Raw genomic sequence first — 27,100 nt, 5'->3', positions numbered from 1 at the left:
TGTTAATCTAGCACAGCTGACATCAGTCATTCAGCTTCAGGAATCCCTATGTGACAATTACCCATTTTAGGTGTATGTGCACTTAAAAGTTGGCCTTAATGATTCTTTAAAAAAAAAAAGTCATCCCAATTATGCAGATTTTGCCCTTCTATTTACATGTGGATTAAAAAGCTAAGTGGGGGGCCACCTGGGTCGCACAGTCAGTTGAGCATGTGACTGGGTTTCAGCTTAGGTCCTGATCTCATGGTCATGAGATTGAGCCCTACGTCAGGCTCTGCGCTCAGCGTGGAGTCTGCTTGGGATTCTCTTCCCTCTCCCTCTGGCCCTCCTGCTTGTGCTCTTGCTCTCTCACTCTAAAATCAATCAATTAATCTTAAAAAAAAAAAAAAAAAGAAAAAAGAAAACCTAGGGGAAAGGGGGCGCTATAATCTATGTTTAGCCCTTGAATAATGATGCTTATTCTGTTTTCACACCAGGGCTCTCCGAGCAATACAATTGGCCGAACTCCCTCCCGACACACCAGCAGCAGGACCAGCCCCCTGACCTCCCCCACCAACTGTTCCCATGGGGGCCTATCTCCCAGGTAATGCCATTTCAACAAAAGTGAAGAAACTAAAGCACCCCAGTGTCTGTCCAACCTATTTCTAGGTTTTTAGACCAAGCTTAATAGCAAAAAATGAATGGGTATCATGAGACTATGGGGTTCTAGTCCTCACCCAAATCTTAACTATATAATCTTGGGCAAAGCAGTTGACTTCCATGGCGAAATGGGCAATTTGTGCTGAATGTTCTTGGAGATTCTTCCAGCTCTGAGCACTCCCTAGTAACTTAAAATTTTAAAGCTAAGTTTACATTTAGTACTGTTTCACATAGAAACCATTTAGAAATTCATCACCTATTCTCCAAGTGCTAGGAGCACCTGAAGGTATTTGTCATCTAAATAAATCCCCTGTAGTCAGTCCACACATAGCCTGGGGTTGTTTTCCCACCAAGCAGCTGTCCCAAGCATAGTTGCTGTCATCACAGGCTCACGTTTGAGGCAGACTGCTGCTCTGGAGAGGTATTAAGAACCTGAGAACTAAAATTGGATCAGCATTTTCAGATTTTTGTTGGGACCATGCAAACGTTGGTCTTAAGAGAGTCTGAGACGGTGACTTAAAATCAGAAAAATGCTTTGTCTCAGGGTCTTTAGACTTCTCCATCTGCCCAGAGCCTTTGGAAGTCTCTGCAGGTGACCCCCTGGCATGTGTTGGAGTCTCTCATGGCCTCACATGGAGTAGTGGCCCTAGAGGCCAGACTTCATAGTGCCCGGACCTGTGAGGGTCATACATGCTGTGTTTGTCTACCAGACGTCCAGGTCTTTGCAATCCCTGGCCACAAGGATCAGGGGGCTGTGTCTTAAGGGATGTTGACACCAAGATAGTAAGAACATACCACAAGTACTGCCATCTTCCCTTTAAAGGTTACCTCTTTAGTAGGAAAATATAAAAAATATAAGTGCCTTTAAATTTATTTTAGATTTTTAAATTCCCCAAATCTTCCATCCTTACCAGTAAAGTTCTCTTTAGTTCTTCAAGTTGTCATATAAATATTGAAACATATGAAATTTGTATTTTTCTCTTGATGAAACAAAGTATTTTATATACTTATAGTATGCTACGTTTATATTGCCTTATTTCTAATCCCCCTAAATCTCCCTGGTACTATATTTAGGTAGAATGAAGAATGATGTCACGTCTCCAAGTTTGGTCTGTGTTGTCCTGATTTTAGCAGGCTGTTATAATTAGATAGTTGACATCAGAAGTGAATGAAAATATGTCTGAATTTCCCCAGGTGTGACAGGCTCAACCAACTATTTTTTTTTTCATGTTAATATCTGTATCTAAAGTATATGACTTACAGGGTCCAGTGTTGGGTGGAGGGCAGGGGCAGGATTTTGTGGAAAGCTTGAATTCTCTGTAAATGGTTGCTTTTGTCTAGAAGTAATACTTCTGCACCATTAATTAGGAAATCTCTTCCATAATACACAGGTCATACTTCTTATCTTTTAGTTCTTTCATTATTAGGGTGGCACATTCCTTAGGTAATAAGCAAAAGGTAAAACTCAAGTATTTTTATTCTATGTACTGCTAGTCTTAAGTAACAGACCGGTGGAGGCCACTGGTGTAATCCATCCGAGCTAAGAATTGGCACAGTATTGATCTTCACGGATCCCCAGATTATTAAAAATTTTACTTTTCCAAGTCACCATTCATTTTTAGTTGGCCTGGCCTTAATTTTTACTGTCAGGTTTGCCGGTTGGTGGAAGAAATGAAGAGGTTTATTTTCAATATTAATATCATTTTCAAGATTAAAGCCAAGTGTGACCTAAATGTTTTCTTGCCAACAAATTCCATTTTAGGGAATTATTTAATTGTGTGGCCTCTTTATTTTTTAAACGAATGTGCCCTCAGTCAGGGCATACCTAGCCAGATGGCCTTAGTCAACAACTTAATTAAACTCAGTAGAAGTGATTTTTCTCATAACTAAAACTGTCCAGAAGTAGGAAAAATGGCCTCCTGTCTTTATATCACTGGGAATATTAAAGTAGGCCACATACTTTCACCAGGAAGATTATAAAAACTATGAACACTTGCATTAAATAGGAGAATGGACTAGGTTACCCCATTCCTGAGGAGACGATAGACAAGTTCTACCACATATAATCTCAAGGGTTTTTTGAGCAGTGCTCTTGAAGCATTTACTTTCTGTGAGCTGCCATTCTTTTGAATCATCTTAAACATATGTTAATTTTTTATTCTTAAGAGGAAAAGTTACCAGTTGTTTGTTTTCAATCCAATTTTTTTGTATCAAAACGAACTAGTATTTTTTTAGTCCAAAAATTCTACACTAAGATCATGTTAGTGTGTTAATAAGGAAATATTCTAAAATGATGAGCAAATCTAATTTGCTAGTTAAAAAAAAAAACAACCCTACAAACAATGAATCATGGAACACTACATCAAAAACTAATGATGTATGGTGATTAACATAACATAATAATAAAAAACAAAACAAACCCTAGTGAGGAAGTTGTTTTTATCAACCCAGTAGTCTTAGAGAAAATCATAGCTAGCATGTTAAACCTTTGTGAAACATTCCATTAAATTGCTTTTTGTGTGTGTGTGAGGGAAGAATTACTCCTTATTCCCAGCAGTAAACAAATACTACTGGGTATTTAGAGAGGAGGTTTGTAACCTGGAGTTTTTCATCATTCAACGCATATATATTTTTTAGCTTATTTTACCCAGTGTGATTTGTGTTAAATGAAAAACAAGAGTTGCAGGGGGCTTCAGAAATCCCATGATGTCCGTTCCCTTTGAGATCAGAAAGTAGGTGGCAGTTCTTGCCCCCATCTTGCTGTACATTGTTGGCAAACGTGTTTTAGAGTAGAATGACACAAAACAGATCATCTGTTACCCCTAGCAGTAAAGGGTAACTTTAGGTGGATTTTACAGTCCATTGCATCAGAGGATCAAGATTTTCCATAGAAGCAAAGTGGGGATTAACTGGGAGACCCAGCCTCCCATAAGCAGTGGAGGGGTGCATCTACTTTATGCTCTGCCTGTTAGCAGAGCTCCAGCCAAGATGGTCACCCGAGTTCCTCTGGTTACCTCCACCCCTACTCAGTGTGGGACTCAGAGAAAGTCTGTGGGCCCTCGTGTGCCGTGGTGACCTCTCCTCTCCACACTTACCTTACAAAATGAGACCACAGCTGTCTTTGGCAGAGACTAGCTCTTAGGGCCCTGATGATTGCCAGCCTCAGGCAGTGCTGCTCCCTGGGGACCACCCTGGGCCTGGGGTCACATTTCCTTCCAGGTCGGCTCACACCTCTCACAGTGGCTGTGGCTCTCCTGAATCGCAGCAGCTGTTAGAATGTCTGTTGGGGCCTCTGCGGGCCCCGGCCACTGAGCGGCATTTACAGAGTGAGGAGGGATGCCTGTGTTCTCCGATAAGTTATTTCTCGAATCAGGTGATATGAGCAGGGAATTGGGTTGTTTTGAGACCTGGCGCTCTGGCCCTCTAGTGGTGCTCTTACTTTTTCAGAAGGAAATTGCCTGTCCCGGTTCCCGGGCTCAGGGAGCACATCGTCCCCCGCTTGAGTTCTTTGGTCAGAAAGGCATGTTCTCTGAGTCTTCCTGCTGTAGTCCCTCGGGTCCCATTTGACTTAAGGCCCGAAATTCCTCCTTTGGCTCTTTGTAAAACAGTTGATGGCATTATCTGAAACTGAACATCCATGCATATTTGTATGGAAGTACTTGTAATGTCCTTCCCAAATGCAGACACACACAAACACACTCACACACTCTTACACTTGGAATCTCATGATTTAAAAATGTAACACGTGGTCAAGAGGGGCAGGAATAAAGTGGCCTTATTGAGGGCCAAACTGTAAAACCAGCCTTGTTCATTTTCTCTGTATGGTGAAGTATAAATTTTGCTCCAGTTAACTTTGACAGAGCTTGGTCAAGGAAGGAGGAGACTGGAAGACACTTAGGATATAGTGTCTCTCAGTCCCCTCCTGTCCCCCCCCCCCCCCCCCGTTGCCTTGTTTTGTCTCTCTCTGACTCTCCTCTTCTGATCACTGCAGTCGCTTGTGGGGTTGGAGTGCCGATGGCCTATCGAAGCACCCACCTCCCTTTTCTCAGCCCAACTCCATTCCCACCGCTCCCTCCCACAAGACTCTCAGGCGTTCTTACTCTCCCAGGTAACAAGCTACCTGTTAACCTTGTCTGAGGTGTCACAATATTATTGCATTTCCAGCGTCGTCTCAGGGCTTTTGGAAAGCCTCTGGCTTAGACGAGCAGGAGTAGAGCCTTGGTGAGAAGTGTGAGCAGGTGCATGATCTCTGTTGACCTGCATGAGTATGACTCCTGCTGTGTCACAGGGACAGATGACCAGTTCATCAACTGACCAAATCCAGCAGCACCTACGGGAGCAAGCCTTTTGGCCCCGGCAGAGCTGAGCTCCGCCAGAGGTGCTGGGGCAATGCCCTGAAGTCAAGGCAGGCCACAGGGGCACGGTTTCCTTCGTATTCTTCTCAGGAGGACAAGGCATGCCCGCTCAGAAGCAAATGAGACCTGCTCTTTCTCAAACCGTACCTGTAGCGTCCAGTCCCGCTGTTGGCAATATGGACTGATTTCTTGCATGCTGTACTGCCATGTGGTGAGAGTCAGAGGACGCAGATCCTGAAGGGAAGGCCCGAGAAGTACATCTCCTTGGTGTGCCCTGCCCCTAGGAAGGAGCGCAGTCGGTATTCTCACCTGGTTGAAGGTGACGAGGTTAATGAGTCTAGAGGAAGGGTGGGGCTTCCTTCAGATCTAAAACAGATGGTAAATCGGTGGGACAAAGTAGGGGCCACGGATTTCTACAGATACCTGTTTGAAGGTCTCTTAGGTGGTTATTATAAAGGTCCAAAGATCCGAGGACCCCTTCCCTAGAAGCCTGTAATTGCACGAGCCTGGGGCAGCCCAGCTGTCTTTGTGCTGTGTAAGATGAGTTTGTACCCGCTGATAGGATAGGGTGAAAACAACCGAAAAAGGTCTGTTAACTTCTGAATGCCTCGTAGGTGGCTTTTGCACAGATTTACATTCCTACTTTGTATCCTCAACTCAGTGAAGCTGTACATTTTTAATAAAGTCAGCTAAAGGTTTTAACAACATCTCCCCTTTGAAACTCTCAGAGTTTTAAGAGTAACTTCTCAAGTACAGAGAACCCTGTAATGACTGTTTCTAGATACACAAGGTTAGGGCAAGGACACAGCAACAATGTGACAGCTGCTGTCATCAGTGTTAATAAAGCATGTCAGTGTACTTAAACTTTTTTTTTTTAAAGGTTAGCCATGCCTCAAAGTAGAAGTCCACTTATTGACTGTGTTCCCGTACACTGACCTGTGTGCCCTAATGGGCACTGAGCTTCCCCACCCCCAGCCACTTTCCCATCCAGCCATCAAGACTCCCTTCCATTGGGCATCTTGTTTCCAGAATCATCTTTCACGCGTGCACAATAGCACAGCTAATTTTAATAAGTACCCATAACTTCTGTTGACCATTGGAGGGAGAGAGCGTTGACAAGAGACTTCTATGTTTAGAAAAACACATCAGTTACCGACAAATAAGAGGAAATCTTTGTCTCTTTGCTTTCTGCCAAAACCGTATTGATTGCATAACAAGGAATGATTATATCCTAATTCCATTCCTGGTATCTTTTCCCTGCAAAATGACAAAGAGGAAAATCTCAGAAAGCAAACCTCCTGTCTCTAGTGTCCCCATTCTTGGAGACCTGACCTCATGCACCTCCCCATCCACGATATGGATCCTTCACAACAGGGTGAGTTCAGAGCTCTATTCTGCCTCCGTATTGGATGACGTGGCCTGACCTTGGGTCAGTGACTATTGACCGATTGAGCAACTGTTTGTAATCTAAAGAATTCTAAGGAAACCTTTCTGGGGTCTAAACACAGTGTTTACAGAAGACCAGGAGCTGTCCTTTAACCTCAAGGATTATGTCCCTGAGCTAAAACGAGACAGAGTATGGGGGCAGGTGACAGACCGGGGTGTCCCTAAGCAAGTCTCTTCTGATAGGAAAAGCCGTCCCTCTTGCTGTGCTCCCTTATGGTCTGCTGGCTGGGACCACGGTATCTGTGATTCACCAGGGACTGCTTTGGGGATTTCCTTTTTTCCCCCTAAAAACTGAGGGCTCATAGGCATTGATTTGGAAAAAAACAGATGCCAAAACATGAACTAGCAAAGAACGTAGCGTTCATTACCTGTTTCCTGTTAGAAAAAACGATACTATCTCACCTGGAGCTCACAGTTTTAGCTTCGTACCAAGGAGATACTTCAGACCTCAAGCTAGTGAGTCCAAAAAGAGTGTCACCACAGATTGTACTTGGTCATGCATGTGTACTCCTAATTATTAATTGAAAGTAAGAAGGAGGAACATTAACTGGCAGGATCCTTTTATTATTTTGAAAAGAGGCTACTGTAATGCTAAAGTTCTGTGAACTGCAGTGAAGTATTTTAAGACCACTCAGGGTACGCATAGTGAGATGAAATTATGTGAAAGCTAACATTATCTGAAGCGACATATGGAAAATAATATTGTGACATCCCTTAAAAAGCTGAACGTTCCGCCAGACTTCCTCTTGTCCATCTGTCATTCTTTCCATTGTTGTTTTTTTTCCTTTTGCATGGGCTATGCTATTATTTTTGGTTGTCGTGATTGAAAGTATTTTAAGGCATCTTTTTTACATCTTGTATGCGTATTTTTTTGTTTGAGTCATACTCAGCTTTTATATATAAAAAATAGTGTACTGGCCAGATGTATAAATGCCTTTGTTCCCGCGTAAGCTGGTATTGTGGTGTTCTAGAAAGGAGGGGCCGGGAGCCCCTGTGCTCCTCAGTCATGCTTTCTTCACATTAAAGGGATATTGCCTCATGGACAGATAACCTTATGAACTTAGCAGGGGTTGAAATCTTGAATTCTGTTCAAGTGTTTTAGTCCACCTCCTGTCAGTATATACTTTGGAATTTTAGCTGTAAACGTGTTCGTTCACATTTCTTTTGTGTTTGATGCCAGAGCTAGTCTTTGAGTTGGCGTGTAGTTTTGTGAGCTCTCCAAGTACAGTTAGAGCATGGATTTTCTTTCATTCATCAGAAAAGAAGAATGGGTTCTCTCTGGGCGAGTGTTGCAGTTTTAGGTAAATAGCTCCTATCTCTGAAGGGTGAGTTCAGCTGCTGTGCCCCAGCAGAACCTGTCCAGCCTTGGAAAGCACTTGGATCATTACAGCCTCGAGCCAGCAGAGGTCTGGCTACTCCCAAATGAGAACTGTGCAGATCTTGTCTTGCTCATCCGCCCATTCTCTTTAAAAAAAGAGAAGAAAAGGGGAGCGGGCTTAGTAAATATTACTTGTTTTTAAGCTACAGGAAACTTAACCTCATTGTGAGAACGTATGGGATTGGTTGTGTTGTCCATAGGAAAGGTACCTGCCCGCAAGTGTCTAGGTTCAGTTCCTTCTCTTGAAGATGGAAAGAGTGCTTTTCTTTTGTCTTTAATAGTGTTGTCAAATGCTTACTTGTATACAGCCAAGGACTCTTTGAGTGTCCCCTAGCCATCCTCAGGATAGCTCAAGACTTCCTATAAGTTCAGTTAGACTGACTCATCTGATCTTCTCTTGACATTTTCTTGAAACAGGTGACACTTAAACACGGGTTTTTTTTTTTTTTTACTTGGTTGACTGTCGCTTCTTGTCTTGAACTTTCTTTATGCTGTGCTTTATCCTGTGCTTGTCTGTGATATTCTTAGTGAGGGACCGTGGTGGGTTTTGTTCTTAGGACCACGTTTCAGTGCACTTTTCAGACCTCTAAAGGCTGCTTGTTGACACACTGCATTATACCTGAAGGCTCTGTGGGACTTTTGTTCTGTTTCATGTTTTTCTCTGCACGGCCAACTAAAAGAACAATAGTTGACATTACTATTCTGTAAGGGACAAATATTTCTTGCTTTTTGAAATACTTTTAGACATCCATCTAGGAATGTAACTTCTCTGTAGAAGATCTGTTTTTATTATAAAACACATAAACATAAGCATCTTGGAAGAGTTGGTATTCACAGCAAGTGCCTGGGTTAGATGGCACGAGAGACAGTCCGGAGCCTTTCGGTAGGGTGGATCTGACTTGGAATCATTTTTGAATGTAGGGTTTTATTTCACAAGTTTCTAATACTGGTAAGCATAACCCCGTCTTGTGAGGTCATTTGCTTTGCTCCTCCGAAACTTGCTTGTAATACTAGCTTTAATTTGAAACGCCCGTCCCTTTTAATCTGTTTGTACATTTGAGACCAGTAACAACCAGACTCCTCGTTTCCATCTTCAAGATATGAAAGTTATTTTTCCACTTTCATTACCTCGTGCATTGTCACCAGTTGTCACCCTTTGAGTTCTTGCATTCTTGTGGTTATTGCTGTTCCCCACTGGTTCTTACCGAGTGCCGGTGTAGTGTGTTTGGGGCCTGGTTTGACGACACGGATAATTGTCCAGTGGTGGTGCTCTAACAGAAGGTGTCTCCTTTTCATCCAAGTCACCTAAAGTTATAAAACTATAATCACACCTTACTCCATAAACCACTGAAAGTAATTTATGCCCATAGCTCAAATACTTCATATGCTTCAATTTAAGAAACACACTATTTTTGATCTTTAGCATGCTGGAGTATGATACAGAGAACCTGAACTCGGAAGAAATTTATAGTTCTCTGCGTGGAGTTACGGAAGCCATTGAAAAGTTTAGTTTTCGAAGCCAAGAGGATCTGAATGAGCCAATTAAACGAGATGGCAAGAAGGACTGTGATATTGTAAGTATCCCCAGGCTAGCAGAGAACAGTATTTCAGTTAAGTGATAATTCTGAAGGTTGACCACCGTGAATACTGAACTTCACCATTATTTTTATCTTGCAGTTAGAATAATATTATTTTAAGAGGCCCAAGGTAACTTTATAAAATTTTGAGTAACTCTCAGCTGTCTGTGAAAAATGTAAACTGCCTTTTTCTCCCCTGTTTGCTTTTGTTTATCCCGGACATATTTTTGGTCCTGTGACGTGATAAAAATAGTAGGCCTGAATCAGACACCATCGTGGCTTTCTGGAAGCTCTAGTCTCATGCAGAGGGAGGCAGATCCGTGGGAAATCAGTGGTGTGGTGGGGAGTGGTCAGGGCTCAGTACTGAAGAGACATGCTGGACCAGTCTTGGTGCTCAGGAAGGGTCAGCAGGAGAGATGTTTGCAGCCTTGGAGGTGCATGAAGCAAAGGGTCAAAGGGAGTTTGGACAAATAGGAGGGAGACCCTGTGAGAAAGCAGGGAGATGGCAGTGGGCATGGCATGATTTCCCTTTGTGGGTGGCTGCTGTGGAGAGAGTGGGCATATCATGTGGGTGGCGAGGTTTGGGGAAGAGGCTGCAGAGGTTGGCTCAGGAAGGGCATTCACACCCAGGGGACTTTTCCGCCAGTGTCTTAACTTTACTCTGGGGTCAATGGAGAGTCTTTGAAGGATTTTTTAACCAGGGAAGCGGCATGGTCACACTTATATTTTAGAAAGATTACTGTCACAAAGAATGCCTCTGGAGGAAGTAGGGTTGGGGAGGGCATGAGCTGAAATACTAGAGTCAGAAGTCTCTGCCTAGGACTCTTAAGTGCTGGGGCAGTGTAGTGAGATAATATCCTAGAAGGAGAGAAAAAATGTATGTAATCCCCTTTGGAACACAGTGAATTCGGTTTTGAATGTATGTGACTTGAGGGACCTGTGGAATATCTGAGCATATGTATCCCGTAGGCCTTTGCAGGTACCAGTCTGGAGTTTAGGCTGGCCGTTCAGGCTGGGGATAGAGATTTGAGAGGCATTGACTAGTTGGCTTGACGATAACTAAAAGGTGAGTGAAATCAACCAAGTAAAGGGTAAGGACAAAATCCAAAGGATCATCAACACTAATGGAAAGATGGAAGAAAAGGAGTTGAAAGAAAAGCTACAGGTTATTGTGTGGGAGACCAGGATAGTGTGGTGTCAGAGAACTTAAGGAAAACTTTTGGGAAGGACCTTCAAGCCAAGGAGAGGGATCAGTCAGATGTGGAGTGAAAGGGCTCCATTGGATTTTTTTTTTTCCTAGCTGCATTAAATATGACCAAGTGGAAATTGAATTATTGAGCAGGCTCAAAATTCAACATCTTAGCTGCTTGATGATCAGAGCGTTAGCAAAGACCACAGTGGATATAAAAATGCATTAAGTGTGAAAGATTTGGGAACTGGTATGTCTCTTTGGCTTGATAAGTGACTCAGTCTAATAAGACAGACATCTGTAAGGATGAATGTCAGATCCACTGGGAAGATGGTTCCCAAAAGCAGCAATGAAAACGTTCAACATGTGGGAAAAAGTCCATCTTTATGAGTGATTACAGAAATATGGTAAGCATACCTTTGAGGTTCAACTTTACTTCTAAATTGTTCCACTTTGTTTCGAGTAGAAATTAAAATATTTAATGCTAAAAAGGATATAAAGAACTAGTAGAATAGGGCGCCTGGGTGGCTCAGTTGGTTAAGCGACTGCCTTCGGCTCAGGTCATGATCCTGGAGTCCCGGGGATCGAGTCCCGCATCGGGCTCCCTGCTCAGCAGGGAGTCTGCTTCTCCCTCTGACCCTCCCCCTCTCATGTGCTCTCTCTCTCTCTCACTCTCTCAAATAAATAAAATCTTAAAAAAAAAAAAAGAACTAGTAGAATATTGGTGGCATGGGAACTTGATACAGTTGCTTTGGAGCTTAGTAAATTTAGCATAAGTGTTTTGTTTTGTTTTTTTAAGAGAGATAGAGTGAGTGATGGGGGTGGGTGGGTAGGGGGTGAAGGGGCAGAAGAAGAGAGAGAATCCTAAGCATGCTCCACGATCAGCTCAGAGCCCAACATGGGGCTTGATCTCATGACCCTGAGATCATGACCTGAGCCAAAACCAAGAGTCAGACACTTAACTGATGGACCCACCCAGGTGCCCCTCAGCCTGAGTGATTTTAAGTTTCATATCTTTTATCCGTAATAGAACTTTTGACAATCTACGCTAAATAACAAACTCGGCAAAAGGAAAGAAAGTTATTTACAGTGTAGTTTATCTCAGCATTATCTATAACAAAACCCAGAAACATTGAAAAAGTAGAAGGGGAATAGTTGAGTAAATCTTATTAGAACACAAATGGAAATAGTGGTGTGAGTAAACATCGTGGTTACAAACAGTGTTTGCATGGGACATGCTTACACTGCGAGGAAAGCAAAATATGTGGGCGTGTATACTCTGATTCCCACTCCACGCAGTCTGCGGGAAGGGAAGGATGGGGGTAATACACAACTTTAAAAAGGAAGATCTTTTCTTTTGGTTTTTGTTAAAAGTGAATTAGAATTAGGATGGGGGTTAGCTTTATTTTTAAAATGTCTGAAGTTTTTTAAACCCTTTCTCCTAAGTTTTTTCATTGTGATAGTATGTGTTTTACTTTGAGAAGAGAGTTACAAGGAGAAAAAAATTAAATTGTCCATGAATCATCTTCCTACCGCAAGAAAAGCCCAAAGTCTTATTTTGTTCAGGTCTACCCATGGATTATATATCCTTTTGACATCTTAACAGTTAGCAGAAAATAGTTTTTGGTGGTGTTAAAAACCAGATGCATCCCAGCAGTACCACTAGGTGTGTGTCCAAAAGCATTAGAAGAAGGGACTGGGACAGATACTTGTACCCCAGTGTCCGTGATAGCATCCTTCACGGTAACCAAACGGTAGAGAAGCAGTCAAGTGTCCAGCAGATAAATGGATAAAGAGAATGTGATAGATGCATCCAGTGGAGGAGTATTCAGCCATAAAAAGGAATGCAATATTGACGCATGTTACAACATGAATGGACCTTGCTTAGACCAAGTGAAATAATTCAGAGACAGAAAGTAGAATAGGGGTGACCAGAGCCAGGAGGGGTGGGGAGTTGTTATTTACTGGGTACAGAATTTTGGTTGGGGAAGATGAAAAGGTTTGCCCAACATACAATGTAGTGGTCATGGTTATACAGCATCTTGACTGTCTCTAATGTCACTGCATTGTACACCTGTGAATTAAATCATTACAATGATCTTTGTGTATTTTGCCACAATTTTAAACTGGCTTTTTTTTTTGGCCATAATTTTAAAAAATGCATAAGCACAAAGTGAAGGAGATGTATCTTGTCAGCAGCACAAGTCAGACACGTGCCACAGCAATCACCCAGTGTGGTCTGGCTGCCTAGAGATGGCTCTACCATGGTTACATAGTCAGATGGTGGGGGTGAGGAAAGTGAGGGTTTTGCTTTGCTCCTGGCAGTTGGCCCACACTAGCTTGGTTATACTGCCGCCCTGCAAAGGGAGCCAGACAGGCCGGTCAGTGCTTCTCAGGAGAAGGGACCCCCTGGGAGTGAGGGGGGAGTCAGGAACATGACACAAGGGCCAAAGGACACCAAGGGTTTAATTTGTTAAGGACAAGTCTCAGAATATATTAGGAAGAAAAAGTTTCAGGAAATAGCAGCAAAGCCTATTCTTTGACCCAGCATAAAGCCCAGCTGAGAGTCACAGGTGTCCAGGGGGTGATTGGCCTCTCGGATACAGAGTTCTCCATTGCTAGGGATTAGTAAGCATTGTTTGGCTTTGGGGAAATATATACAAGGATATCCTGGATGGTTGGGCTGCTTTAGATCTTGTGGTGGTCTTCGGGGGAGCATCTCACATTGGTGTTGTGTCAAGGCATCACTGAGAAAATCCTGCTGTCCGTGAAGAAATGATGGCGGCAGTGCTGGCACATGAGATTCCTGGAGAAATGTTTGGTTAAAAGTCATCACCGAGTACAAAGTAAAACAGACTTTACGTGTGAATGAATGAATGAAGGGGTGAAAACGTAAGCATGTTCGGTTCCCGGTACAGTAGTTTATGAATTAGATGTTTGCAGATTGAAATCCTAGTCACTATCTTTCTGTCGGTGGCCAGATTTCAAGTGCAAAATCTGGCTCCCCTAATACTTGTGAAAAGTTAAAGGAAGAGTTTGTTAAAATTCCTAAGCAGGAACTGACCATGTGCTGTGCTGCAGGTGTCCCGTGATGGTGGAGTTGCCTCGCCTGCCACAGAGGGCCGGGGAGGCAGCGATGTGGTGGAAGGAGGCAGAACAGCTCTGGATAACAAGACGTCCCTCCTCAACACCCAGCCTCCACGCGCCTTCCCAGGGCCGCGGGTGCGAGACTACAATCCGTACCCCTACTCCGACACCATCAACACCTATGACAAGACAGCTCTGAAGGAGGCCGTGTTTGATGATGACATGGAGCAGCTTCGAGACGGTTCGTCTTTCTTCACTTGATTCCGTTCCCCCCCCACCCCCCCGCCCATCCAAAAGTGCTTCCTGTGGGGCTTTCTCCTCTTGTCAGAGCAGCTCTGGGCCGACAGGGCAAACCTAAATGGACATACTGGGTCTGTTCTGGTTAGCCTCTCACTCAGCAGCTGCTCACTGAGCTCTCCTACCTTGTGCTTAGGCATGGAAGGCACAACCGTGGGCGAAAGTATGCACAGTGCCTGCCCCCCGAGAGCTTACAGCCTCCTCCCAGAGGCAGTCATGAAATCGGAGTCACACAGCTCACCAGAACTTGGAGCTATGACACTGTGCAGTGAAGGCAGGTCAGCTGTATCCATGAGGGAAGTCTTCCCCGAGGAGCCGGGGCCTGAGTGGAGGTCAGAAGCACGAGAGGAGTAGCAGTTAGCTACTACTGTTGGGGAGCAGAGGCCCCTGCTGCGCACTCTCCCAGCCCTGAGCTGTGGAAGTACGATCCTGTAGCAACCACTGAGAGGCTCCCTTCTTCTGTCACCGGCATTTTAACCAGGTCTCCCTGGAGCTGCTTTAGGTTGACTTCTGTCCTGTGGTTTGGAGAGAGGGAATCTGGCACATACTGAGCTCCTGTGTTACCATGTGCTTGCTGCTGAACTCAGTGTTTTACCTGTATATCTAATGAGATAGAGGGGATTATTCCCATTTCACAGATTAAGAATCTAAGGGTTCGGAGAGATTGAATTACTTGTCCCAAAATATACTTGGCATGGAACAGAACTAGTCTGTCTTGTTTTGTTTTCTGACACTTGTGTTAAGACCCATTATCCATTATTGAGTAATAAGTGAGTCAAGTATGCGTTGGTGTGATGGTATTTTCATCAGGAACTTAATTATTTCCTTTTCACCTGATTGTCATGTTCACTTAATAGTCATTTTTTTTTAAATTATATATATTCTCTTTGTTTCCAAACCTTTTGTGTTTTAATTTTGAATGGAGAATGAAATCAGAACCCTAAATTAGAACTCTAAACAGCATTCACTGTGTGTAATGAACTGTGTAGCTTGCTGGGGAGAAGGAGGCAAATGAGACACAGTCCCTGGCCTCAGAGAACTCAAGTCCTGTCAGAGGAAACAGACTTATCACAGTGGCCCTGGAAATAGGGGAGTGCCACACTAGAGCAGATGCTGGTTTCAGTGGGGATACGAAAGAAGGAACACTGGGGGCCGCCTGGCTGGCTCCCTGACTCAGTCAGCAGAGCGTGCAACTCTTAATCTCAGGGTCGTGAGTTCAAGCCCACGTTAGATGTGGAGCCTACTTTTAAAAAAAGAAGAAGGGCAACTGTGCTCTCTCAGTGGCTCAGACAGTGATGGGATCCTAAGACAGCAGTGAAGTCCTTCAGTTGTCTCAAGGCACATCCCCTGGCTCTTACTTGCTGATTGCCAGTGGGTATCGGCTCCTTAAATTCCCAAGGGATCCTAGTGTGTGTTTCCGGGGCCGTGGGCTAGGGGTATGATGGTTATTATGCATTGTCCTTTCATGGAATAGGGAGCTGTTTCCTTTCATTGCTCATAGAATTGATAACTCATTTAAGTTAACCCATTTGTAGCTCTCGTTTAAGATAGAATAGAGATTGGGCTGGGTGTTGGTAGTTATCTTTTCACCATCTGTATACTAAAAGGCTTAAAGGAAAAAAAAAGGCTCAAAGAGAAAGGTGGGAATGCAGGGGAGAAAGATCAAGTTCTTTAACATTTCAAACTTCCTGTGTGTGTGTTCCCCTCTCTTAGATGCTAAAAAAGAAAAGTATGCAAATACAAATTTAAGTAGTTTCTAATGATTCGTCTTTGCCTTTTCATCCTTTGTATTGAAAGGGACTGTTCAGAGTTGAGGTCTCTTGAAAGAACATGGGAAGAGAAAGGATGGTCTTCCATGGTTGAAGTCCCTGCGAGTGATTTTGCTAAGTGATCTTGGTTGGCAAGTTTAGTCTGTAAATAGTCCAAGAATAGTCTAAACATCTTGGTTAGTATTTGTTTGCTGTGCTGGTTACTAAGCTCTGGATATTGGGGCAGGGAAGGGATGTCAGAGGATCAGATGTGACGGTGAGGAGGGCCCTGAGGAAAATGTGCGTGCTTTGGTGGGTGTGATAGCGGGAGGGGCCTGTCCGGTGGCGGCCCGACTTCGGACTGCTGCGCTGGGGATAGACTTGGGGAAGGAAGACCGTAGAGGAGGGCCTATTAGATGGTTCCTCCCATTTATCTGAAATGGGAGGGGGCAAAAGATGGTAAGGAAGGGTTAAAGACGTAGATAATCAGAACTTGACGCCTGTTCTCACATCTCTCTTTTCACAGCTGGGGAGGTGGCCTGCTGAGGGTGTAGAGAGTGAGGTGGTTCAAAGCAGGGTGGAGGGCATGGCAGCAGGGATGGAGGAGAAGCTGCCTCTGGGAGACGGGGAGCCATTGGAGGGGAGGTTGAGCATCTCTGGGGGCGCGTCCCCAGCCGGGGCTTCCCTTGTGATGTGACTTGTCTCGGTGTCTCCCCAGTACCCATTGACCATTCTGACTTGGTGGCCGACCTGCTGAAGGAGCTGTCCAACCACAATGAGCGGGTGGAGGAACGGAAAGGTGCCCTGCTGGAGCTGCTCAAGATCACCCGGGAAGACAGCCTCGGCGTCTGGGAGGAACACTTCAAGACCATTTTGCTCCTGCTGCTGGAGACGCTTGGGGACAAAGACGTGAGGCTCTTTCCTCGTCCTTATGTGTCCCCCCTTGAGTCCTGTTCTCCTTGAGTTTGGCTTCAGCTTTACTTTCTCTATTGTGCCTACTGTTTACATCAAAACATTTTTCATATATTTTCTGAGCAGCAGTTAGTGAGGTCATGTTTTGGTCAGAGACAGGCCCCATTCCTAGCTTATTATATGCAAGTTTTTTCTGTAATCGGGTTTGTAGGACCTGAGGGAAACTTGTTCCTGCTTCAGGTTACCTTGTCTCACACAAAATTTCTTATGACTTTGTTAGCATGGAATGTTTTTTTACAATGAGCTCTTCCCCGTGTGAGTTTTATGTTTCATGTGGAATTGAGAAAGAGGCAAGTTCATTTTTTATTTATTTATTTATCTTTGAATTTATCATCTTTTTTATTGTTATGTTAATCACCGTACATTACATCATTAGTTCTTGATGTAGTGTTCCATGATTTATTGTTTGTGCATAACACCCAGTGCAAGTTCATTTTTTAAAAGACCCTACTAGATGCTGCCTTCCATGAAATTCTGTGTAGGTTCAGCCCTGCATAGGTGAGCAGTTCCAGTGGTCTTCATTGGTCAAGCAACAAGTTCTAGAAGTATGGATTATTTTCTATTATTTTCTTTATTATTTTTAAAATGAAAAACGTGGCCCACAAGGCATTTGTACCATGCCTGGTCTGTAACCCACCCATGGTACCACGTAGATGACTCTCACAGAAGGGAGCAGCCTAGTTAGAGCCCTGCCTTCACCCATCTGTGCGCTGGTCCCCTATGTGGAGACAGCAGTAAATGTTGGGAATTGTCTGAATTACACTCTAGAAGTAAAAGTCTGTCTCTGTACTGGGCTTTGTGTAGGCTGGCAGAAACAACAACAAAGTAGGTGTGGTGAAGAGCTCAAGGGCAGGACCGGGTGGATTTGGGGGAAGCTCAACACAGCCCACGGTATAGGTCACACTCGGTCACATTGATGGGGACTTTGTTGGAAGACGGGTGCGCGTGGGGCTGGCGAGTGTCACGGTGACTGATTTCTTTCATGCTTTGGGTTAATGGTTTGGTGTACAGATAGAAGGACAGTGATGAAAGGGCTGTATTAACTTCCTTACACAGAGTATTGGCTGCTGAAGCCCGTCTGCTTGGTCAGCCTTCGTTGGTAGATAAAGTGATGTCACGTAGAGGGCAGGTGGATGGTGTGTTAGTGTGTGAACTGTACAGATGAGTGACGAAGAATCAGGATGTACTTTTTGGCTCTGTTTGGTATAAACCCCTTTTTCTTTTATTGAGATTAGGAGTCTGTTTGAAATGGCTTTCCTCCAAATGGTGAGACTTGGGCCTCAGACAGCTCGAGGCATGTACACATCCCCTTCCCCTGTGATCTCATCACACAGAAGGTCGGGAGTAACGACAGGTCTGCGGCTGTCTTAGTCCACGGTCTTACAGGTCGTGTTGATGAAATGGTTACATGCTTTTTACCTGTTCTTTTGTACATTTTACAAAAGGGTAATTTGCGTTATCTAAACCTCAGGAAATCTGGAAATCCCCCAGGAGATGGATAATGAACTTAGATGTATCGTCCTCGTTCAGTCTCATTTGGTCCTCATTTGGCTCATTCCAGAAACCTTCATCAGGTCCCTCTTAGGTGCTAGGCCCTGGGAATGTCAGCATAGGCACAGCACCTGCCTCCTGGAGCTGGCCCCTCAGCCTGGGCCACCTAAGCAGTGGGACCTGTGTTGGGGTTCCAGCGAGGTTCCGGGGGAGCCCAGGGCTGGGCGCTTGGCCCTGTTGGACGCTGCTGGCTGGCGTGTTCACTAAAGCTCTGGGTAGCGTTTGCTAACGTCTTTCTTTCCTCTTGTACTCCAGCATTCCATCCGAGCACTAGCATTGAGAGTTTTACGGGAAATTCTGAGAAACCAGCCAGCCAGATTTAAAAACTACGCCGAGCTGACCATTATGAAGACTCTGGAAGCCCATAAAGATTCCCATAAGGAGGTGAGCCAGGCCTCTGGCCTAGGAGTGCTGAGCAGACGGGTCTGGGGTGCATTGAGGATGTGGGAAGAGAGGAGGAGCGTGGATCACTGTCTGGCCCAAGACAGGGAGTCGCTGCCTTTGAGCTGGGCCCCGGGCCGTGATACAGGGCAGAGATCTCATTGCTGGTGTGACGGCTAAGGCCAGGTGCAGTTGAAGGCCTGGTGCCACTTGGTAGGTTCCTGATTCCCTTTCCACCTGTACGGAAACTGGCCTGTTCTGCTGACCTGTCCCTGAGGGATTTCTCAAGTCAGTGGTTCCCATTGCTGTGGGTCAGAAGAACGGGTGTAGGGGTCTGCCATTTCCTGGTGGCATTCAGCACCCACCAGACTGGTGTTGGGAGATCGAGGTTGGCTTGGGAGACAAAGATGTGCGAGTGCTAGACCCAGTTCTTCCTTGTTCCACAACTTCAGACAGGTTCTTTCAGCTTCCAAGCCTCAGTGTCCTTGTGTGTAAGATAGAGGTGTGGATATGGTCACAGTTTCCCGTGAGAATTAAATGAGAAGTCAGTGAGGGTTCCTGGCCCCGTACGTGTTGACAGAGGTGCTACACCACGTCGGTCTTCCTCACTCTCCTGCCCTCTCGTGCCCCTCTCTGCAAGATCTGGACGAACGGACGCAGTCATGTCATCTGCCTCTCCTCCTAGCTCCCGAACACATAAGGTGCTAGGAGACTGTCCTGGCACCTCAGAGGCCTACCAGGGAGCCGGAAGGACGTGTTTCTGTGCCCCGCACACTTACAGCCGGCCGCGACTGGACTCAGTCAGTCCCCGTGCTTCCTAGGTGCCCAGCCCCCGTGGCTCACCAGTCCTTTGCGTGTCTAGAGACCAACAGGGAAGATGGATGCAGCTTTCTAAGTACAAGTGATCTCAGCAGCCGATAAAAGGCACTATGGAAAATAGGGCTATGTACTTAGAACTCTAGAAAACTTGAGTGGGTTCGACCCCAGCGACACATAACCACTTGTTCAGGTCATTCTCTCAGCTCCCACGTGACTCTCACAAGCACCCTCGTGGATTAAGGGAATTGCAGTGAGAGCAGTTCTTACATGTCTACAAAAAGAATCCAGACCCTAAATCATGGTTTTTCTCTGTTTAGCAGTTATGTGACTGTCAAACAGTGACAGGTCTGACCTCCTGAAATCCACCCCACGATAGCAGACTCATCAGAGATCTGGGTCTCATGCTCTGTATAGGCATCTCCACCTGATAGCCCTAGACAAAACAGGTTCGTAAGTGATAGACGTGTTTCAGACGCGATACCGTATGCTTCTGAAATCTGGCTTGGTTGTGCGATAGGGAAAATCACTCATGTTTGAACAAAACACTTTCCATTTACAGTAACTCATTTAAAAAATGTGAGGACCAGATGAGCTAATACAGTCAACACCATTACTCCTGAGCAAGGAAAGAGGGTCCAAAAGATGCTGTAATTTGTCAGGTAATATGTGGCAGTTATTGGCAGAACCAAGATGTGAAGCAGGTCGTGTGTCTCTTTTAAGGGGCAACTGGCCTGGCCGATGCTGGCTTTTTTTTTTTTTTTTTTTAAACCATAATAGCTTCTCCTTAGTGAGAATACATGATCACAAAATGATGTAAGGGGTGGCTGGGTGTCACAATCGGTTAAAGCGTCTGACTCTCGGTTTCGGCTCAGGTCATGATCGGAACCCCGCGTTGGGCTCCACACTCAGCAGGGAGTTGGCTTGAGATTCTCTCCCCATCTCCCTCTGCCCCTCCCACTGGTGCTCTCTCTCAAAAATATAAATAAATCTTAAGTAAAAGTGGTTTTTTTCTTTTTTTTTTTTTTTGGCAAATATCTGAAATCAGTTGTTTCCTCAGGAGAGGACATACTTAGAATGTGGCATCAAGGTGAAACTAAGCCATCCATAGTATGTGGCACTTACTAACTGTCCCCTTGGAAGATGTCTGTGTTTAAAGTCGGCATCCTGATCTTAAACTTTGAAACTTTGACAGTAGACCCTAGGAAGTACAAGTGAGCAGAATTAAATAGTCTGTTTACTATTAGCTGTTTTCTTGAGGAATCGTGCTTTGGGTTTGTTTTTTTTTTTTTTTTTCTCCTGCAAAATGAGAAATTGAGGAGAGAAAGTTCTTAGGTGTAATGGCCTTTCAATTGCCTAAGGGACAGAAGCAGAAAATATCTGTTGCTTAAAGTAAACTTACCAGCGTTCAGTTGACATGGAAGTCAAGTAACCCAGGGTCTGCACGCTGCTGTCACTGATTGCCTGATAAAGCAGGTGGGGAAAACACTGTGTTCCAAATAAAGGATTGCCTGTATTGGCAGGTCTCCCCTGCTTTGCATACTTTCGTACTCACCTTGACTCGGTGCCCTTGTAGTTTTCCTTATGAAACTTCACTCTGTCACTTTGCCAGAAGCTCCTCACTTGGGCACCTGTGTGTGTGTGTAGGTTTTAGGTATGGTTTTTTTCTTTTTCTTTCCCTTTGAAATTTTTCTAGTCTTTCTCGTATTTTAACTGATCTGTCTCCATTCCCCGTTCTTGTGTTTTCAGGCAGAATACTTAGGTGCACATCAAGTTTGTGTGTAGCCATCTTGTTGGCAGAGAACATCGCACACGGTATTTCTCTAGTTACGTTTTCTCGTCACTACATTCGGGCGTTATTCAGACATTGATTGGGAAGGATCCAAAATGTTTCTAGACCCAGTGACTAATATTGGTCCTTCAGAGGCAAAGTCTGCTCTCCTAGCTAGTCAGTGCTTCCCAAGTGGGGTCATTCCTTTGAGCGCCCCGGAACTTCCGTCCCGTAGGAAGCTAGTTGGTTTTGTATTCACAGACAGAGTCCAGGCTTTAGCAGGACATGAAGGACGTGAGACCCGGCAGGCTGGCACAAGCTGCCCTGAGACCTTAGCGGCAGATGTCCTCTCGTGCCCGCTGTGGTGGTGGCCACGCCACAAGGCACCTTGTGATGGCACCAGGACAATAGCAGTGAAAGAAGAGGAGTAGGGTAGGGCTATTGATAAGATGGCTTGTTTTCCCATCCTTTAAGCCAGGGGCTGTTTTCTCAGGGTCTTTTAAAAGGAACCGTGCACGTGAAAACATTTTTGCTACACACTGAAAGTGTATCAGGTACTAGATTTCGCTCAGGCATCACCCATCTTCAGCCAGCACAGACTTGGTTAAGCACCATGGAGGATTTGGATACCAGTTTAGAGTTTCTATTTGAGACGTTGGTGTGGATCAGCTTAGAGATGTTTTCTTTTGTTCCTTATTTGAATAAGTACATCTCCTTCATTGTCTAACTCCTTGTTTTTATGTTTTTAGTAAATAAACTTTGCTACAGAGTTTTAACGACTTGTTAATGAAGTCACTGTGGTTTTCAGGAGGGTTAGCTTGTATCGAACATCTCAAAGAGCTCAGCCTTGGTAGTGACCTTCAGAAATCTGAAGCCCATTTTCTGTTTTGAAAGAAAACATCGATTTTACCTTTTCTCCTCTTAGAATTTGCAATCTGTTCAGGCTGGTGCTGATTCTCTCCTTCACCGGTGAAGAGGGGATTTGATAAGAGAATCGATGGTGCAAACGAATTCTGGGGTCAGTGTGGTGGGGATGACTCCGGAGGCAGGAAATCTGGTTTTCAGTCCAGCATGTGTCCTGTCCAGCTGTGTTACTGGGTCTCATCACCTCTGTGTGACCCTATAAAGCATGACCATCACAAGACTCAAAGACATGACAGTGTGGACATGTCATATGCTCTATGAATATTACCACATGAAACTGGTTTTAGACATCCTTATCTGTTTCAGAAGCACCTCTTTCTTTGTGAACAATTGATATGCTGATTATGAATCATTTTAGACACATTTGATGTAAGAACAGCTGTTGCTCCCAGGAATTTTGTCTTACATAAAATCCTCCAAATGTGGAAATGTTTGGTAAATGTTTAAAGTTGAAAGAAACACCAACTCTGTGTCTTGAAGATGTTCTATAATTGAAACTTTTGGATCGTTTCCTGAAGTTGCCCTTGCCCACATTAGTGAATATTCAGTTTTATTTGTCTACTAGAGAAGAGAGTGTTAGCATCCTTTTATGTGCTGGACTGGGTCACCAAACATTCTTGCCATGCACAAAAGTCTGGGGCTTCCGGGCATCACCGTCCAGCCTTGGGTGGTTTGATTTGTTTGGGGAAGTTGGATTCTGAGATAAATATAAAACAGTTTTTTTCTTTTAGGGGTTTTGTTTTTAAAGCATTTCTAGTTAATTTTATATTTTATGATTTCAAGGAATTAAAAGTAAAGCCAGACCAAAATTATTTTAAAAATAAACATTTGGGGAACTAGCTTCTTGCTTCTGCTTTATCCTGCTGGTGTGGCGTGTCTTACGCAGTCCTTTTGACAAATAGGGCCAGAGAAAAGCAGCAGTGTGTCAGAGTGTGTCACGTTTTATTTTAGCAAGCGGATAATTCTCTTTCAAATACCAATTAAAATCACTAACTGACCACGCCTAAACCCAGACCCTCTGCACTCTGGAATGGTCTTTGGAAGCCTCCCGGGGCAGCAGCCATGTGTCAGTTGGCCCTAGAGAACAATGCGTTGTGTGAACCTGGAGAAATTACTTCACCTCTCTGGACCTTGGTTTTTCTTACCTGTTAGCGCAGGGAGTGGACTAGATGATTATCTGTATCTCATCCAGCCTCACGGTACTAGAAGTTGCTATTGAGTAACAAACCTAAACCTTTTTAGGTTCTAAATATGTACTTTTTCCTTGAATCAGTCTTGGGATGTGGCTAGAAACCCGATTCCTTTGTACGTTTTTGCTGCTTAACCGAAAGGCAAAAACAGAAATCTATATACTCATTTAAAGGTTAGTAGTTGTCAAGCCAACAGTCTGACACTAATAGCACAAATTCTGGTAAATATTTTATTATTGGAGGCAGGAAGTGGGGGGGCAGGGGGCAGGGCTCCAGTCTTCAAAGAGCCCGTGGTTCAGTTGAGGTTAAAGCAAACGTGTGGTTCAGAGTGAGATGCACTAGAGTTTGGAGTGGGCTGGAAGAGGCAGGGGAGACTGCCTGAGGTAGTTAGAACCCGAGATTGGCTGCGAGGAGTAGTTAGGGGCAGGATTCTAACAGTGAGCCAGGGCAGCACGGCCAGGGGCAGGGAACATGGGCTTAGAAGACTCCATAGAACCCACACTGCTGTCGTGTTCTGTGTGTCAAGCGGAGCTACCATGTCCCACCCCGCAGGATTGTCGTCAAGTGCCAGGCGCAGTGTTTGCTTCTGAATGGCAGCGCCGGCCGCCCTTGCATTGTTACTCGGGGGCAGGGCTGCGGCTCCTCCCTCTGGTGGACTGGCCCTCCTAGGAGCCCGGTGTGACTCGTGGCCTTTAGCTCCTGTAGCTTCAGGAAAGGCATCTCACCCAGAAACAGGCAAGAGGGCCACTGTTTAATGTCAGAGCCTTTGAGTTTGGAGTTTGAAGTCCTGGGTTCTCATCCTGCGTCTGCCTTTCACTGGCTGTGTGACTGTGGGCAAGTCACAAGCGCTCTCTGGGTCTCTAGAACGCAGGTGCGTGGGGAGCAGGGATGCGCCATGCCCTGCAGGACTCATTGTTGAAAACTGAAAGTACCATCCTTTCTCTCCTCGTCCACCCAAGAAAGTAGACGGATGGACAGAATTGTCGACAAGCTTTCCTAAACACATCTAAGAAGGCTCTTTAAATTTGGTTGAACAGACTTTAAAACACCAATGGAAAACACAACTTTTGTCTTGAGGCTGCTGCCCTGGAGTGACTGTGACATTGTCACCTCCAGCCTGGAAAACACTATGAGATTTGAGAGGTGGACACTGGGGCTGCAGTGGAGGAGGCTTCTGTGTGCTGCCCAGCTTCCCATCTGAGGTTTAGGTTGTCTCTTCAGCCCCTCCTGAGAGGCCGGCCAGCCCAGTGTCTGCGGTGCCCTCCTGACACCTCAGCCCCTCCTGACACCTCAGCCCTTTTTCCTCTTGGCCGTAATTCTGCCCTTTGGGGTAGGACAGAGTAAGTCTCCCCCTTAGCTGCCTCAATACATTATGAGAGAGAAAGTATTGGCCCAAATCTGCGTTTCCAGGCAAGGATGTGATGGCTGTCTTGTTAGACATCATTTCATTCAGACTTGGCCTCCTGACATTTTTCCTGTGCGTTTCTGTTGTTTTTTTGTCCCCCCAGGAGAAAGTGCTCATCAAGGAGGGGTGGAAGATAAGGTCATATAACCCAAGATAATGTGAAAATCCTTGATTTCATAGTCTCCCCCTCATTTTTCTGATGATGGGAGCTGAGGCCTGGAAAGCAGAAGAAATTTCTCCCCAGACCACCTCACTAGTTGATGACAACACCAGGTCCAAAACTCAGGCCTGTGGACGTTCCACTTGGAGCTTTTTTTTTTTTTTCTTTCCTACCTTGCTCGCTCTGGCATGGTACTGAGCCTAGCTAAGTGAGGACTTGCAAGCAGGTCCAGACCCATGCTGGCACCCCACCTTAAATCCTGGCATTTATTAAATGCCAGTCTCTCACCAATGACCAAATCTCCCCAGGATCCTGGTGGATACCAAAACAGTGTGGATCCCGTTTGTATAAGGTCTTTCCGGCTTTTCCCCAGAAGGTGGCGCCATGCTTTTCCTTAGCCTCCACATTTCTTTCTTTTTTTTTTTTTTTAAGATTTTATTCATTTATTTGACAGAGATACACAGCGAGAGAGGGAACACAAGCAAGGGGAGTGGGAGAGGGAGAAGCAGGCTTCCCGCGAAGCAGGGAGCCTGATGCGGGGCTCGATCCCAGAACCCTGGGATCATGACCTGAGCCGAAGGCAGACGCTTAACGACTGAGCCACCCAGGCGCCCCCAACCTCCACATTTCTGAGGGGCTAAACTAGGTATGCCCAACTGGGAAGACTTCTTTGATTCCAGTCATTGTTTAGGAACATTTGCTTTTTTTTTTTTCTTTTTTTTATTCAACCAATTTTTCTGGTGTGTCTGTGACAGCCAAACCAAACTTTGTGAACTTAAAACACACAATCCAAATTTTGACAAGTTCTGTGCTCTAGAAGAAACCTTATCTCTAAGTAAACATTCATTAATATTCTTAGTAATGATCTCATTTTTTAAAAAAAAAGATGAGGAAATTATGCTTTTCCTAGCTGGCTACTATTATTTCACTGACTTTGAAAAGAAAGAATCCTTATGTTTCTATCCAGACTGTAGCAGAGTCAGACTTGGAACAGTTTGGATCACTTCAAAGTGGATTATAACCTACTTGATGCTGCCGTGTCATAAATATGCCCCATCGCCCTTTTTAAAAATCCTTGCCGTTTCTGGCCACCTTGTCTCCTAAACAGTATTGTTCTCCTTTCTTTCTGGTGCCCGTGTTTACTTTTGCTCTCTGTGTGCTTACATTTATAATCTTTGGTTCTTATGTTACACAGAACACAGGGGCAAAACCTAAAGTTCACCCTGATTCAGGCAGCTCGCCAAAAACTGGGGGCTTGGCATCTAGAGGGAAGTCAGGAACATCTACCCGCCTTGCCAAAAATGATGTCTGCCTTGGGAAACTTTCTGTGACCGAGTGTAAGAGAGAGGGCCTCAAACTTACCATCTCAAAGTGCACCTTCTGGCTTTTTGTTTTCAGACATTTTCTGAAAACCTTTTTATGTTAGGTACATTTGATTAAGTGCTTCATGCAGGGTGACATGGAGAATTCCTGGAGTTCTAGAAGAGGAAGTTCTCCTTGGGTTTGGGTTTCAGCTCAGCAGATGTGGAAGTCTGTGGACCCAGCAGCTGCCTAGGGTAGGGTAGCTCCCTTTCACCTGAACCACAAGAGAGCACGGAGAGGTGGGAGGGAAGGAAGGACACCTTACGATGGGACCGAGTTCTCGCTGTGAGCCTGCCAGTACCCTTCCTCGTCCCATTAATGCTCGCTGCTTGCTGAGGGGCGCAGGGAGGCGGTCTGCTCCTGTCAGGACTGTTGAGTGGCACTGCTGACACCTGAATTCCAGGCTGTTTTGCACGCCTGCCTTTGCACCCGCTGAGCTGCTGCCCCGCTCCCAGCGGGATCCTAAACGTGGATTCCTGTCCCTCGGTATTTCTGCCTTGGCTGTATCCATGAAATTATCCAGTATTTTCTGACTCTGCTATTTTTTCCCCCCATGTTTAAAAACTAAGAAAGTTTTTTCAGTCAGTACTAAGCTTTCTGACCAGTATGTTAGGATACTTGGAAACAGTAGTTTTGCACAGCAGAAAGGCATGGGTTTCAGAGCACGGTCTCCCTGTGGGACCAGCTTAGAAAAGAGATGGACCCCCTCTTCCACTGTCCACCTTCTGCTTAGTGGTACATAACTCAGCCACGTGCCCAGTGTGGGGCTTTCCCAAGTGCACTGTGGACTTAAAGCAACCCGTGGGACATGCAGGAACTGAGGAGGAAGAAAAGCACTTGATTTTAGGGTAA

The 27,100-nt window shown here is 45.0% G+C and overlaps 1 protein-coding gene across 1 annotated transcript in view; it reads left to right on the top strand.

Moving 5' to 3' along the window:
- The window catches only part of CLASP1 (cytoplasmic linker associated protein 1), a 260,166-nt gene that overhangs the window by 213,927 nt on the left and 19,139 nt on the right, over positions 1 to 27,100 (top strand). Inside the window, exons 32-36 of the mRNA XM_088021764.1 lie at positions 477 to 583; positions 9,242 to 9,392; positions 13,666 to 13,912; positions 16,435 to 16,625; positions 18,495 to 18,623. Of these exons, the coding sequence (XP_087877890.1) occupies positions 477 to 583; positions 9,242 to 9,392; positions 13,666 to 13,912; positions 16,435 to 16,625; positions 18,495 to 18,623 (825 nt within the window). The remainder of the gene's footprint in view (positions 1 to 476; positions 584 to 9,241; positions 9,393 to 13,665; positions 13,913 to 16,434; positions 16,626 to 18,494; positions 18,624 to 27,100) is intronic.

The sequence above is a fragment of the Eumetopias jubatus genome, unplaced genomic scaffold (genome assembly GCF_037043125.1).
Source record: "Eumetopias jubatus isolate StellerSeaLion01/CBP00866 unplaced genomic scaffold, mEumJub1_p1.0 scaffold_3, whole genome shotgun sequence".
Lineage (NCBI taxonomy): Eukaryota > Metazoa > Chordata > Mammalia > Carnivora > Otariidae > Eumetopias > Eumetopias jubatus.
This window is presented reverse-complemented; position numbering and strand designations above follow the sequence as displayed.